Here is a 15,281-nt window from a genome sequence, read left to right as displayed (position 1 = left end):
CCTATCTTTCCAATAACAGGAGCATGTGGATGTGGCAATGTCACCCTCCCTCTATTTAAGCCTTTGCCCCTTAACACCATGGAGTAGAATGCTTTGAAGGGCAAAGGTATTGTTCGTTTAAACTGAACAAGTACTAAATCAGAGTCTGACAAGGACGTGAGAGGCAAATAGATTGGAGAGAGAGAGAGAAAGAGAAAGAGAAAGAGAAAGAGAGAGAGTGTGTGTGTGCACCTGGAGAGGAGAAGGGTGCTTGGTGGCTCTGGGCCTCGCCTGGTGGCATGTAGACATCCTCTTTGGGAGGCCCGTCTTCGGAGTCTTTGTCATCATGGTAACTGCCATCCTGGGAGCCCAGCATGGCCTCAGGTTCATCCCCATTGTCTTCTTCATCACTGCAGCCTTTGGGCTGTACCATGTACACCCCCTCTGGGGGGCCATCTTCGTCATTCCTGACTTTGAGTCCATGCTCCTGTTCTTCCCTGCAGTCGGGCGCCAGTGGTTCATCGCCATACTCGCCATTGACCCACTTCTCGATGGCCTCACGTCTCCTCTGGTCATCCTCGAGGCTCTGACTGAGGCTCAGGCTCTCGGGGAAGTTGGTCTCATTGTCGTCGCAGTGGGAGCTGCTGCGCTCGCTGTTCTCCGCTACACTCTGCTCTCCCTCTGCGTTCTGGGAGCTGCTGTCAAACACCACCTGGCGGCTCAGCTTGGCACAGATAGCATTGAGTTTTAGGCCACCTTTCCTTTTGGCAGCCATCTTGGATTTTCCTGAGGTCTTTTCAGTGCATAAACTCCTTTCAGCTGTCGGGGGAAAAAAAGAGTGGGAAAAACAGAGACAACATTAGCCAAAGTTGTTTTGTATGACAGGTGATCTGTGTCAGATTCAAGGAATATACCTCCACTTTTCCCTAAATAAGCAGGTTTTGCAGATGAGGGCTGGGCGTGCCTTCAACATCAACAAACACAAAACTTGAACTGATCCTGTTCAGTAGTGCTGATTTGAAGCTTAACCGTTGAAAAACAAACTAACACAGAACAACAGTTCCAGCTGCTATTAATAACAGCCAAAAGTACTGCCACTTAATAACAGCACAAGACTGGGAGGACAGAGAGAGATACTGTACATATCTTTGTAAGTCACACCTTCTACAGTCCTTCAGCCATGGAAAAAAAAAGTGGAGGAAAAAAAAGTGCAAGCAGCTAAAACCGCAGGCAGATTGGTATCAGACCCCCTACGGTACTACAAGCAGCAAATACATGGCTACATAATCCTTCGTATGACAGGGCTATAGAGACACCCCTGAAATGTTATCTTCTCTTTCACCTCAAGAGGCTGCGGTTCTGCCACCGAGTGGGGGGCTGCACAGCTTTAAAGCTGTCAGCATGCCGAGTGGAAATGCAGGCCACTTTAGGGCTTTTTGGGAGATATGGTCTTGCTCTGGCGTTCCGTCAGATTGGCCACACATAATCAGCATGGCTACTAGTTTTGCCTTTCTGAGGTGACACCAATGTAACCTTCACACCTCACTTCAGAGCCTGAGTGCTCTGCAAACTTGATTGTCTTATACCGATCTGGCCAAGACATACGCCGACATGGCTGCCAGCAAAAGGTAGAAAATTGTAAAAAAAAAAAAATCACTTTTTTTCTCCTTACATGTCTGCACCTACTGAGATATACCATGCAGCCCTTACACTTTTTTACTTCTCCCAGTGCAGACTCACTGAACAATGGCCACGGTGGAGCGTGCTTTGGGGCAGGAATGGGTGGCATTATTTCAACCCAAGCGAGGCTATCTTTAAAACATGTCCTCTGATGAGGCAGGAGCAGCTGCCTCTGGCATTCCATATCCACAGCTGCCTTTTTAGGGCAGAAAATGCACTCTGTTACCTTTCACTTGATTACCAGAGCCACCAAAGTTCACCTTCCAGCAGAGTTTTTCGCAGTTCAAAATCAAGTTCAGATCTTTATCATGTTGTAAATAACTTAAAACACGCTAAGAGGAGAAGTCGGTGAGTACTAGGGTGTTTATGATATCAATGACTTTTGTTTTTGCTGCTGTTAACGGGACCACCAGGGATCGGAAACAAACTTATCGACCTCCAAAGTTTTTTTTACCCCTTGTATAGCACAGGAAGAAAAACACAAAAACGTTGTCCGGTGAGGCTATCTTAAATACCTGTAACCTTTGCGCCACTGCAGAAATATTTCTTTGCTTGTAAAACGAAGATGTCTGGAATCTATTGCTCCTCCCTCAGTCAGTCAGTCACACCGTAGTAAGTAAAGGGGCTTTAACTGTGTTGGGCCAAACTATTTCAGGAGAGAGAGAAAAAAAAAACGCGAGATACCAGAGGTAACAAAGTTCTGTCTTTAACACTCATTTCACTCTCGATGACAATCGGTATAGGCCTCTTCATTTTCTCTCTGCCATAAAGGCAAGCATAATCATGCGCGAGCCATTTGCCGGCATTATGTAAATCAAGTCAGCGCAACATAAAATCCTGTTTTCATTTTCTTTTGCAAAGCTGTGGAATCATTAGAGGATATACAATTTGAGTGAGTTTACAGATCACCTCCGCCGCCGAGACAATGCACCCTGTTCTCGCCACACATGCTGTCTCAGTTACTGTATTTACATTGTGGGCTTCCTCTCTGAAACAATGACTTCAGGAGTTATGGAGTTTTGAGGGGGGCTGTATATAAGCGGTACATTACTGCACAATTTGGTGTTGGACAATTGCAGGCGGAGGTGAAAGGGTCACCTTTAAGAGGACAGCATTTTTTTTTTTTGGAGAGGGGGGATCAGCTGGAAAAACTATTAGGGAAGTGGAAGACATAAATTTTCAACTATTTTTTTTTCACAAATACCCTCCCAAGGAAGATTGAGGTCATTTGGGTGTTCCTCAGAGGTCATTTTTTCTGTTTACTGTGCTCAGTATTTCATACTTTAACTACCGATTTCCTTTGCATTGCAATCTTTGGTTCCTTGTAGGAAATGACCTCTACACAGTTGTTTCTTTCCATTAGTGACTATTTATGTACAATTTCTCTGTTAACAATAAGGAATGTGTGCACAGGCTTACTACCATAGGCTGAGTAACTTACCAGGCCTCTTAGCCTGACTAAATTATCCGACATCTTCAGCACATATTCAAGGTTTGTTTGTCGTTTCCTTACTTTGATTCGATATAAGATGAGCTACAGTTTTCGTGATTGTAAGCTATCCAGGGGATGGACACGCTGTGGTTTAAAGGTATATGTGGAAGCTGTCTAATTTGTTATTTATTCAGCCCATAGCAGCTTTTTGCCATTGCCCATATAGAGATTGCTATGGGAACACTAAGCTGTTTACCTCAAGTCATTTGTGTGCATGATAGCATACAATGAGATAGAATCTGTAGGGACCGACATGAAAGAACAACTTTTCCCTCTGGGACCAACTCCCCCACCTCGCTCAGAGTCCAGTAAGCATTCTGCCTTATTAATGAATATCAGAGAGAAAAACAATGCTGTCACAAGCATTGGACATTATTTACAGTCTGTTTTAGCATGGTGTGCTAATTGTCAAGGAGGAGACACCTCAGTAAGCACCGGGAGCTACGAGGATTAGGCAGGTTTGAGTTTGAACACAACAACTGAAACTAATTTTTCCAACTGCTTATGTTAACAGTGACACTATTTTTACTGGAAACAGTGCAGGGCTATGACAGAGCGCCATATGCTGTCTGTATAAGGCCAAAACCTGAGGAAAAAAGTCAAGAAACTATTTTGAATGTATTTGTACTAGGGCGGGTTCTTTTTTTCATCTGCAGTCCAAGGATTCACATCAAAAGTTATTTCGGGGCTCTGTTTCTTCTCAGGGCTGGATGACTGTCTATTGGCGACGCAGCTTGCGTTCAAATCTAGCCCTCTGTGCTGACAAACTGACTATTCCAGGACTCTGAGCCCCACCGTGCCTTGTTGGTTTTTGATGCAGAGTCTCTGTTTATGTGCCAGAATGATATCATGCCCAATCAAGTGGTGTTTCAAATCCTAATAACACTGTTGGAAGTGCATTATTTGTAGGAACGTGCACCGACTGTAATCAAGGCAGCGGCGGGGAAAAGGATGTGGGAGTCAACGGTAGCTGTGATTGGCAGGGTCATGGCTCAGCCTCTCTCTGGCATATAGACAAGAGGAGAGGAGCTTATGCGAGTCCTTATAGGGGCCAAACCGTTTGTGTAATCATTACAATAGAGGAGGGATCTGAGAGTTATGTATCGTCCCTGTACAAAATATGGACTAACTCAAAACATCTTCTGCCAGTCCACTCAGTGTTTTGTGCTACACCGTGAAAGCAGTGACTCCCCACAGTGTTTCCATGCAAAATCCACCGTGAGAGGTAGATATTACCTGTTAAAATTAAGCTTATCATTTTACCTAATCAAACATGAGTTGTTGATTCCCGTCGAGCGCCGACATCTTAACTGATGTAGGGACAAAACTCCCAGCAATATCTCCACTTGATTAATACAAACTGAGCCTGGGAGTCATCGGAACAGCTCAGGATTATTTTTCAATATGTAACCAAGAGTTGCTCTGGCTCTTTAAAAAGCCTGGTTATAACTTTATAAATCTTTGGCAGATTAATCGACAAGGCTCTAGCTTCCAGTGTGTAGCTGAGTGAACCTTTTGTGCCTCTCCTTCTCAAGGGAGAAGTGTGTGTGTGTGTGCGTGTCTTTGTGCATGTTGCATGTGAGGCACAGTGATTCCTTTAAACACACACGCGTCTGCACACAGACACACATGCACACTTCAACACAAAAACATGTTTTGTTTTTATTTTTGCAAATTTACGGCTTGCAGTAAGAGAGTGAACCCCCCCACCCCCCTTTGCATGGGCGAGAGACTATTGCCGCCACAAGGAAGCCAAGCGGAAAGCCACTGATGGACAACTATGCCATGGCACCCAGACCCCAGCATCTGGCCCCTCTCTCATTTTTATTACACAAGAATAACAATAAGCGGGTCACCGACCCCGGTGTGTGATTTTGCCACAATTTTCTAACAGTCGGTGTAGCCGATGCCGAGGAATTTTCATTTTTTCTGCATGCATATTTAATTGAGTTTTGTCCCAGTGGTGCGGAAATGATTTGTTTTTTGCTCTCTGTTCACTTGACTCCTCTTCGGAGTCGCTAACCCTGATTAAGACGTTCCCGTTAATTTCCCAGCGCACACCTTTTTTTTGTGCATTAATGGTTCTGATCGTCTAATTAAAACTTCTCAGCTCGGCTGCTGATCACCGCTCGTTGTGCCTCTGACCTGAAGTTTTAATTGCCGCATCAGAAGCGATAATAATAATTTCGGGGTTCTGATGATGAAAAACAATGCCATTGCCAACTAGCTGAGCGATTGGGGGGGGGACTAGTAGAGAGTCAGGGGAGAAGTTTATGTGGAGGAGAAATATAGGGGTGTAATTGGGGGTGTACAGTGCATGTGAGAAAGGCGGCTGTGTGTATGTGTGGGGTGGCGGGGGGGCACATTAGGTTATTACTATGGGGCAGGGGGAGCAGTGTAGTAACAGGGGGTGGCAGAGCATATGGAAATCTCTCACCCCTCAGGTTCTCTGGGGTTTCGCTGAAGGAGGAGGTTTGGCAGGGGGGTGGGGGGGTGGGGTATGCTTTACCCACCTGAAACCTTAATCTGCCACCAACAGATCCACTTTGTCAAGTCTACTTTACTCACTTAGCAGGTTTACCCAGGAGAGGAAGGGAGACGGAAAGAGAAAGTGAGTGAGCGAGTGAGAGAGCGGGTGAGAGAGAGAGAGAGAGCGGGCGAGAGAGAATGCGAGAGATAGGAAATGATAAAGGCATACAGATTACAGTTTATTTCATAAAAAAGGATGAGAGTTGGGGCGCAACAAAAAGCGCGGTATTCATACCACGGAACGGAAAAAAAAAACCTGACAGTAACCACTGTGTCGGTCATGAAACACAATGCTGGTGGGGATATCGACACACTGTGTAGGTTACTGTCAAAATGGGACCAATGAGTCGCCAGCAGAGCTCCTTTTCAACTGCATTTTCACAATGTACTACACAGGTTACATAAACTTGCTGTGATAACCTTAAAATAGGAAATGATTAGAACAGCCACAGAGGTGGAGCACAGGGGAAACTGCCACCAGCACCATTCTGTCACATTCTGTTCTTCATTTAACCGCTGGATTTCTAATGGATTTTTTTATTTTCCGCTACAGGATCAATAATTGACTGTGGAGACACAGTACATGGCCGGTCGATATGTTAACAAGCAGCGCTGTACTTTTGATATGAAAAAAAAAAAAAAAAAAGAATGGACGCATGCAAGCGTGCAAACAAATATAAATACAAGTACACGCAGGACAAAGATTTAGCTTGCCCTGCCTCTCTCTCTCCCTCTCTCCGTACCCAACCCCTCCTCCTCACCCTCGCCCTGTCCCTCTTTTCTCGCAAATCTATTTTATTATTAATCAGTTGGTTGCACATCTGCCTGCTTGTTGTGTTTTTTCTATCAATAAAGCACTTATTGCTTTTAGTCTAGAATGTGACCTTGCACATTGCGTGCCGTCTTTCTGGGGGTGCCGACCTTGAGAGACCAGTTTGGACTTTTTCACAGTGACTCTATCCCCGGGCTGTTATCAAACACAAGCCCTTAGCCAAGCGCCACGCTCCCGTCATACCGTCGCAAACACAAACAAGACACCACACACACACGCGCGCGCGCGCGCGCGCACACACACACACACACACACACACACACACACACACACACATACTCAGTAACACAAACCTGCTGCACAGGACAATGGCTGAAGAAAACAATGTATATTTCAAGTTTAAGCGGAACAGGAAAGACGTTGAACTTGAGGGCAATCTGGCAGGAAAGTTGAAATCTAAGGACAAATACGCCCTCCGGCTTCATCACAAACAGGGTAATTATGGTATTTTCCAGAGCAGAGAACAAGATGGCTGAAATGGTCTATTGGGGAGAAGGAAAAAAAAAAGCAAAAAAAAAAAAAAACAATCTGACATGAGTCATTGTGACAACCAAGTTCTAAAACAGCCAACTTTTATTCCGTTTGCTGCTGAGGGTGATTCCTGGGTTTGACAGCTAACTTGTTAAAATTGTACATCAAATCTGGACTCACAGCTGGTGCCACAGTTTCACATGAAGACTTCATTTTCCAAATGTCAAAGGAGGCCACAAAGCTTGCCTTTGCCTAAGAGGAAATAGTACGACAGTGTACGGTCCCTCAGTTCTACACATTACAACAAGGGAGACGGGCTCCAACTGCCTTGTTCTGAAGCTGAGCTTTCATGTGAGGGTTCGAGACTGACACCAGCAGCGCCAGTTGATAAGCCATCCGCCATGCGAAATGAGCAGACGACCCCGGGGTCCTTCCCTTATGGTTGCTTTGCTCAGCATTGCAGCAAAGCAGTGTGGGTAATACAGTGAAGAAGGGGCTCAGCATCGCACCTCTCAAGGGCCCTTGAGCTAATATCTGTACAGATTAACTGCTTCAGTTGTATTTTGGTCACGGGGATCTCTCATTGCTTTTGTGGCTTGTCAGAGGAGGTGTGCGTGTGTGTGTGTGTGTGTGCGTGCGTGCGTGTGTGTGTGTGCTTTTTGGCTATGTTCTCCCTTCTTCAGCAAAAGGGAAGGGTCCCTTAAACAAAGAGGTCAGGAGGCAGTCCCCTGAATTGGTGCTTGTCATCAACTTCAGGGATATATTCAATTTACCAGATTCTGGAGCCATGCCACTCAGTGAGTCAGCCCCTCTTACTTCCTTTTACATCCTCTTACTTCCACCTACTCCCTCTATCTATCCACAGCACACACACACACACACACACACACACACACACACACACACACACACACACACACACACACACACACACACACACACACTCCACTGATCCTCCAGGGTAAACGCAGCACATGCCGCTCCATTAGTTATCAATTAAGTCTGTGGAAATTTTCACCTGGCACACAGACACACAGACACACACACATACACACACGGTAAAGCTGAGATGCCTTTACAGTACAACACCGCAATCAACAGGAAGTTTGGACTGATGTGAGACTGATGCATATGACTATGTGTGAGAAGAACATCAAGAAAGACAGAGAAAGAGAAAAAGAGAGAGTGAGAGCACAAAAGAGAGAGAGAGAGAGAGAGAGAGAGAGAGAGAGAGAGAGAGAGAGAGAGAGAGAGAGAGAGAGAGAGAGAGAGAAAGAAAGAGCATGTTTGCATGTGTCCATGCGGATGGCGTTTGCATCCATGAGGTTAACCTTGATATGAGGCCCTGTCAGGCCAGATAATGTCAGTCAGTGACAAGCCCTCACAGATAACCCTTAATGTGCGGCCTGGAAAGCAAGGCTGTTCAGCTCGTTGGACATGCCCCTTTCACCAGCATATGAATTGTATTACAAGGAAATGAGTTGTGGCACTTCTTTAATAAGACTCTTAAGACATTTTGACAGCATATAAGACACTTTGCAGTTAAAAAAAAAAAAAAAAAACTAAATACGGTGCCCGCCGACAAAGGCTGCTCACACAAGCCAGCGTTCCGATGGGTAGATCCGAGTCCCCTGTTAAGCGGAGGAGAGGAGATGCGGGGGAATGGGTGGGGGTGGGGGTTGGTGGAAGAAGGGTGCCCCCCCACCTCCAGCTACTGGGGAATTCTTAATTGATTTCCAAGGTTATGTTTGAAATTTGTTTTTCAGATATGTGGAGGTGGGGGGTGGGGGTGGAGAGGGGCCGGTTGTTCGGGCAAGTCAATGTTTTTAAAGCAATTTCCTCAAATTCGGCCTGGCCTGGAATGTTTGCGTCAGAACTCCTCGACCTCCTTCCCTCTCAAACACTGCGACCCCCCCCCCCCACACATACACACAACCCCACCCGCCCCGTTCTCTTTCCTCACTCTTTCTCCTTGAAAAGAGGAGGAGGTGACATTAACCCCCCCCTCCTTAAAAAAAAAGAAAAAAAAGACAGCATACATTTCCAGACAGGATGCCTGCGCTGACAACATCGATCCCCCGGCCGCCATTAAAACATTTGCTCTGCCTGACAGACTTTTTCGTCTTTTGGACTTTAAACGCATTGGAGTGAATCACAGGTGTCCCTTAAATGTCATCCGCTACCTGTACCAACCATCCCCCCCCTTGTCCAAACAGCCTCTGTAATGCCAGACCCTCGAGTCTTTCAGGGCACTAAATCTATCAGCGCTCCCAGCTACATACCACACTTTGCACTGCAATCTACAAACCTCAGAGTATCTAACTTTAATGTGAGTATCTAAAACTCGATTACATGCGCTGTTTTTGCAGCCAGGAGAGACGTAAAAAGGAAAAATCTTGCAGGTTGTCGGTTTTTTGGATTTTTCAGGCCCTGCGGGGGTGAACAGAGGCAGAATGAGCCCAGCTTATTACCCCAGCCTACATTTTTGCACAACAGTGTGGAGTCTGATATGCAGCATGGAAGAGACAACACGCTTTACGATGTAACATGCTCGTTTGTCATGTATGTGTATATTTAATTGCGGTGTGTTTGTGTCTTTGCTCATGTGTTTGGGGGAGAAAGGTGCAGCGAGGGAAGCATGTGCACAATTCACTGTAAACACAACATGCTGTTTGTTAAACAGCCAGCACAGTGTGGACAGTGTGTGTGTGTGTGTGTGTGTGTGTGTGTGTGTGTGTGTGTGTGTGTGTGTGTGTGTGTGTGTGTGTGTGTGTGTGTGTGTGTGTGTGTGTGTGTGTGTGTGTGCGTGCTTGCCTGCAGGGCTTCAGACAGAGTATTGGGCTTCCCCTCTGACTGGTGGCCGTAGGTCACGTCATTTGCTCGGAGGCACACAGTCAGATATGCACACCGACGCTTCCACGCGCTCAGGGAAAACCGATCCACAGTAGGGATAAACACATGACGGCGCCGACGACAGCTCTGAAAACGGCGAGCTCTCTGACGAAAAGTTCGATGTGAACGGGAGGCGGAACTAAACGTGGCAGTTTTCACGTAAAACGGGAACATTCTTTTCTCGGGGAGTTGTGTTGAAGGAGGAATGTGTCGTGACTGGATTTGAAGGTGTGATAAAACAATGTTCACAATGAACCCAAAAAAAAAAAAGAGAGAGAGAGAGAGAGAGAGAGAGAGAGAGCGACAGAGAGACTGTGAAATGATGAAATGAGCAAAGCTGCTTTACAGGAGCAAAAACGAGTGCCTTCTATTTTGGTTCCCTGTGTACAAAAGGAAGTAGCTGCGAAGTTGACTCAGACAAATAAATTTGCTTTTGATAAAACCACAGCACCTAGTTTTGCATTCTACACCAAAACCCACTTTGTTTCCTGCATCTTTATCTTCATGACTTGCTACATTTGTGAGAACTGACTGACTAAAACTGTCACACCACACAAACAACTCAAGGTGCTCAAATGTTGCACCGTTGAGGGCTTAAACTATAATTCTGGTTGAAATCTGACGGGTTTAAAGGAGAGGCTCTGAAATGAACAGGGAGAACCTGCCTATTTTGGGCTGCAAACAGCTGTCGATTTTAAATTTCTGCAACATTAATATTCCTCTTATTATTATTTTAAAGTGAAAACGGATACTCTGTTGAAGTGCAAATCTGATGAATTACGGGAGCAGATTGCTGCTATTAATTATTAAAACCTATTTTATAAATATTCAGGTCTGTCATGCATCTAATAATGAACGCTTTAGAGGAGGTTACTTCCCGTGCGCATCCTAATGTGTCAGAAATATCACTTTTAATCAAGCTTGTGTCAGCCAGTGCCAGGACTGAAAACACCCGGAAACCCCCCCCCCCCAAAAAACCCACCAATTCGTGGAAACTTGCTGCAGACTACTCCTGTGCTCACCCCCCCACCCCCCATTAATGATGTTTCTCATGATTCATGCTCTTCCTCTGCCCCGTCTAAAGAGGTGCCGAACACCTTTCTGCTCCCCGCTGCATTCTCACAGCAGTCATTTGGATAGAGAATAATGCATCGGCGCCGCTCTACCTTCTGGACACACCTAGTCCCAGCGCTGCCGCCGCCATATGCTGTGATGATGCATATTCATAACACTTTCTCGTGAGTCGGGTGTTGGGGTGCGCAGCGAGGCTTAAACGCACGTCTCGCAACTTCAAATAAGAAGAGGGGGGGAAAAGAGAGCGAGAGAGACAGAGAGCGAGAAAGAGACGAAAGCTGGGTACAAACCAAGGTGGACCACTCTCTCTCCTTCTCTATTTCCTTTTTACTTGCCTCTGCCCCTCTTTCTTCCTCCCTCTGTATTATGATGAAGACGGGTATGGGTGCTGATAGGAGACCCCAAGTGTTTTGTGCGGGGTGAGGATGATGAGATGGAGTTTTATGGTTGTCTTTCAGTTTGCAGAGCGAGGTGGGACAGTGTCAACATGGTTGGGTAAACTGGGCTGTCAGGTGGGCTGGACGGGCTTACTGGCAGGGTAAATATCAAAAGCACTTCCACCTCCACACACCCCAGTAGTGTGTGTGTGTAACACATCCGCATTACAAACACACACACACACACACACACACACACACAAACACACACACACACACACACACACACACTCTCTCTCTCTCTCTCTCTCTTGCTGGATCGCTCTAAGATTAACACTGTCAGAACTGCAGTGATACCCCTTCATTATCTGCATACGGGGCCTCCTCCATGCACTTCCTTACCTCGCTGTTCTTTCCAATGCTCCTCTATAGAGGTAGTAATTACTAGAGCTAAAATCTCTTGTACTCTTTCCTCCTAACCAGAACCCCTCTGCACACACGAGCATGTGCACATGAACACACACACGCACACATGCACAAACAGCCCCGCTATTTCTTCCTTCCTGAGTAGTGCTCTGAAATGCCTTGCCAGTCCTTCATATAAGAAAGAAAGAAAAAAAGCTGATGACACAGCTGACAGTGTCGTGCCATCGCTTGTGTGTGTGTGTGTGTGTGTGTGTGTGTGTGTGAGCATGAGCTGTATGAAGCAGCATTTTATCAAGTTATTTTGGTGTCCAGCTGATATGTAATAAAGCTACAGCGGGGTGCCGTGTATCCTTGTGCACCAACCCTCCTGGGCCCGAGCCTGGTTAAACACACCAGAGAGAAAGTGCTTGTTATACGAGTGACTACTGTTTACTGTTGTGCTCCAGTTACACACTCTACACACATTGAACATACCCACAGTAAACACTCTGTGGGTTTAACAGGCCAGGATGAGAGACGCTCCCCTTTGCATGGCATTTTTCATTACCAACAATGCTCCTTCTCCTCCGTCTTTCTTGTTCTCCCAGTGGAGCTGTGGTTTTATCAAAGGTGATCGCACGCTCAGATGCATCTTCTCAAACGTCTTCTTCCCCCTGCCGTTTCCCAAGCCGCTCTCGGGTGAGCGTCACTCATAAAAAATAAATAAATATATAAACGAGTGAAATAAAACAAACGGGAAAGATTTGATGGCGAGATCAAAAAGAGAGAGGAAGGACGGCGAGTATAGCAGGGAGACGGGGGGAGAAGGAGGGCTGTGCCTCCCCACCTCCTCCCACGCCAACCGCGCACCGAGGGGAAATTCCTCCAAGCGGGGCCCCCTGTTTTCAGACGCAAATACAACAAAACGCTGGGGCCGCCGCCGTGGGACATCAAAATGGGCGATTTTGACTTCAGAGGGTCTTCAGATGCTTGAGGAGTTGTCAGTGTCAGCTCCCACCCTGGGCCGGTGGGACTGCAAGCGGAGAACAGACGGTACCTGCAGGCAGTTCGCAACCAATACAGGAGCACCAGCTAGAAACGCGGTCTCCTCCTCCAGCTGCCAATCGGCACCGGATAAGAAAAGGCATTTTCCGTACCGCAATACCCCCCTACCTCCTCCCCCAAGCACGGTGGTGACTTGCCATCTTTCATCTGCTTAAAATGAAATGGTCTGATATTATCCCATCTACTGAAGGTCTGCTGTTTGTAGAACCGAGGCCACAATGAGTCTTAAAAAAGTGACAATTTTATCACGTAAAAGGGTCAAAAAGACACAAAGGTAAAGGAGAAAAAAACAAAACAAACAAAACAAGCCAAACCGCACATCTGAACTTGTATTTCCCCTGTGAAGGAGAGCCAGGGCCTCAACAGGTGTTAAAAGTCGGGATTTTATGCCGAGTGGCTTAAAAGAGAGATCTTCATCAACAAATCAAAGTCCTGCCTCGTTCTTTTGAGACCCGAGCTGTGTTGTGACATGCAGGGAGGGACGGTCCGCCTTTTTGCGAGGGTGTTGTTCTCGCTCATTCTTGGAGCATTAGGGCTCACTCTAAATAGCCCGGAGGAGATTAGACTGGCTCATAGTCAAATGCACATTTCTCTTAAAACCCGGTCCACGAGTGGGCCAGGGAGATCAGCACCTGAGCTAGCGAGACAGTAGTCAGAGAGGATTCTGTCACGTACAAAATCGGGGGGGGGGGGGATTGAGAGAGAGAGAGAGAGAGAGAGAGAGAGAGAGAGAGAGAGAGAGAGAGAGAGAGAGAGAGAGAGAGAGAGAGAGAGAGAGAGAGAGAGAGAGAAAGGCAAACAAGCGTTGGCTCTGTTATATGAGTTTAGTTAGCCAGAGAGTTAGTGTATGAGTTATGGCTAGCAAAGGGCTGAGGGACGCTGTATTTATGGGGGGACTGAGTGAGTGTTAAATCCCTGGTAAGAAATAAAGTCGTCCCTGAACGAACTGGGGAAACATTTCACTCAGTCTAAAAGGTGCCTCGAAAAAATGAAAGCCATCCCTCTTCCAGGGGGAAGCACTATTCCTGATCCTGCACAGAGAGGGGAAGGAAAGAAAAAAAGAAAAGAAAAAAGAAGAAGTAAGATCATATTCAAGTGGACCGAATCTTTGCTCCGTATTCGAATAGAGAAGAGGATTCTACGCGCAGATAATATCGAGGGGGGTTTGCGAGCCAAGCGAAGGGGAAAGAATCTGATTCCTCTAAAATTGCATACAGATTTTCTAAGGGATCCCTGACGTGGGGGCTGCCAAAACACACAGTGCACTTGTTGCAGTGCACGGGTTCATCCAAAAGCTTTCCGCTGTGGTTCACCCATGAAAAAGCGCTATTCCTTTTTTATTCAAACAATGAATAGGGAAACAGAAAATAAATTCGAGGGGAAATAAAGAGATAATAATACTTTCAATTACATACATGCACGTGTTCCATTTCTTTAAGTGAACTCAGGGTGCGATGTGTTTCTGTACGAAGGAACTCACGGCGCTTTGTGAAGTTGAAAGTTAGAAAGCCTAGCTATAGACTGCCAGAAACAAAGGAAGGCATGCGGCCAAAAGAGAAGGAAAAAGCTTCACAGTGTGGTTTCTGCACATCCACCTCCATCTCAGACCCCTTTCCAAAACCCTGCAGTAGTAATAACAATTATTACTTAAAAAGGCTATATTTTTGCATTAACTTAAAAGGCTATATCTTTTTCTTTTCCTTCCAGCCTGTGCGGCCACACTTACTCTAAGTATCTCCATAAATCAGCAGTTACTGTTAACATGTACTCCACAATTCAGTCATCAATCTCCTACCGGGTCAGAGTGAAAACAGAGGGGGAAATGTCTGTTTAGTAAAAATCTCCCTCTTGCTAATGCAGCCTCACACACACACACAAACACACACACACACACACACGCTCGGCACACTGCACACGCAAACCATGCACAAATGCATGCACACACACATACACACAAACACACACACATGCACAAATCATGCACGAATGCACACACACACACACACACACATACACAGAAGGCATGTGGCATTTGCACACACCATTTAAATACCACACACACACACACACACGCACACACTCTCACACACACGTGTGCGCCCGGCACACAGCAACCAGGGCCGTCCTATGGGACGGAGGAGCAGTTGCCAGATCACCACCGCAGTGCAAGCCAAATTCAAATCTGACTGCACCTTTCAGCCGGGAAGCTGCTTCCATTTGTTACAAAAACAAATAAACAGCAAGCGTGAAGTAACAGCCGGCCAACTTCTGCCTCGTCTTTCTTTTTTGGTTTTACTTTTGTTTTTTTCCCCCCCTCTGGGCCAATGACAAGCGATATCAGGCCCAAGCTGTGCCACTCGGCTGAGACGCAGAGACAAACACAGACAGCCGACCACATACAAATCTGTGTTTATGTTCACAGACGCAGTATTTATTTAACCCAAAGCAGAAAATCTAATTGTATGCGAGGAGGATTATTCCTCCC

The 15,281-nt window shown here is 46.2% G+C and overlaps 1 protein-coding gene across 1 annotated transcript in view; it reads right to left on the bottom strand.

The window, feature by feature from the left end:
- Positions 1-15,281, bottom strand: part of casz1 (castor zinc finger 1) — a 208,270-nt gene that overhangs the window by 36,338 nt on the left and 156,651 nt on the right. Inside the window, exon 4 of the mRNA XM_056299172.1 lies at positions 232-798. Within this exon, the coding sequence (XP_056155147.1) occupies positions 232-798 (567 nt within the window). The remainder of the gene's footprint in view (positions 1-231; positions 799-15,281) is intronic.

This window comes from Lampris incognitus, chromosome 2 (assembly GCF_029633865.1).
Source record: "Lampris incognitus isolate fLamInc1 chromosome 2, fLamInc1.hap2, whole genome shotgun sequence".
Classification (NCBI taxonomy): Eukaryota; Metazoa; Chordata; class Actinopteri; order Lampriformes; family Lampridae; genus Lampris; species Lampris incognitus.
This window is presented reverse-complemented; position numbering and strand designations above follow the sequence as displayed.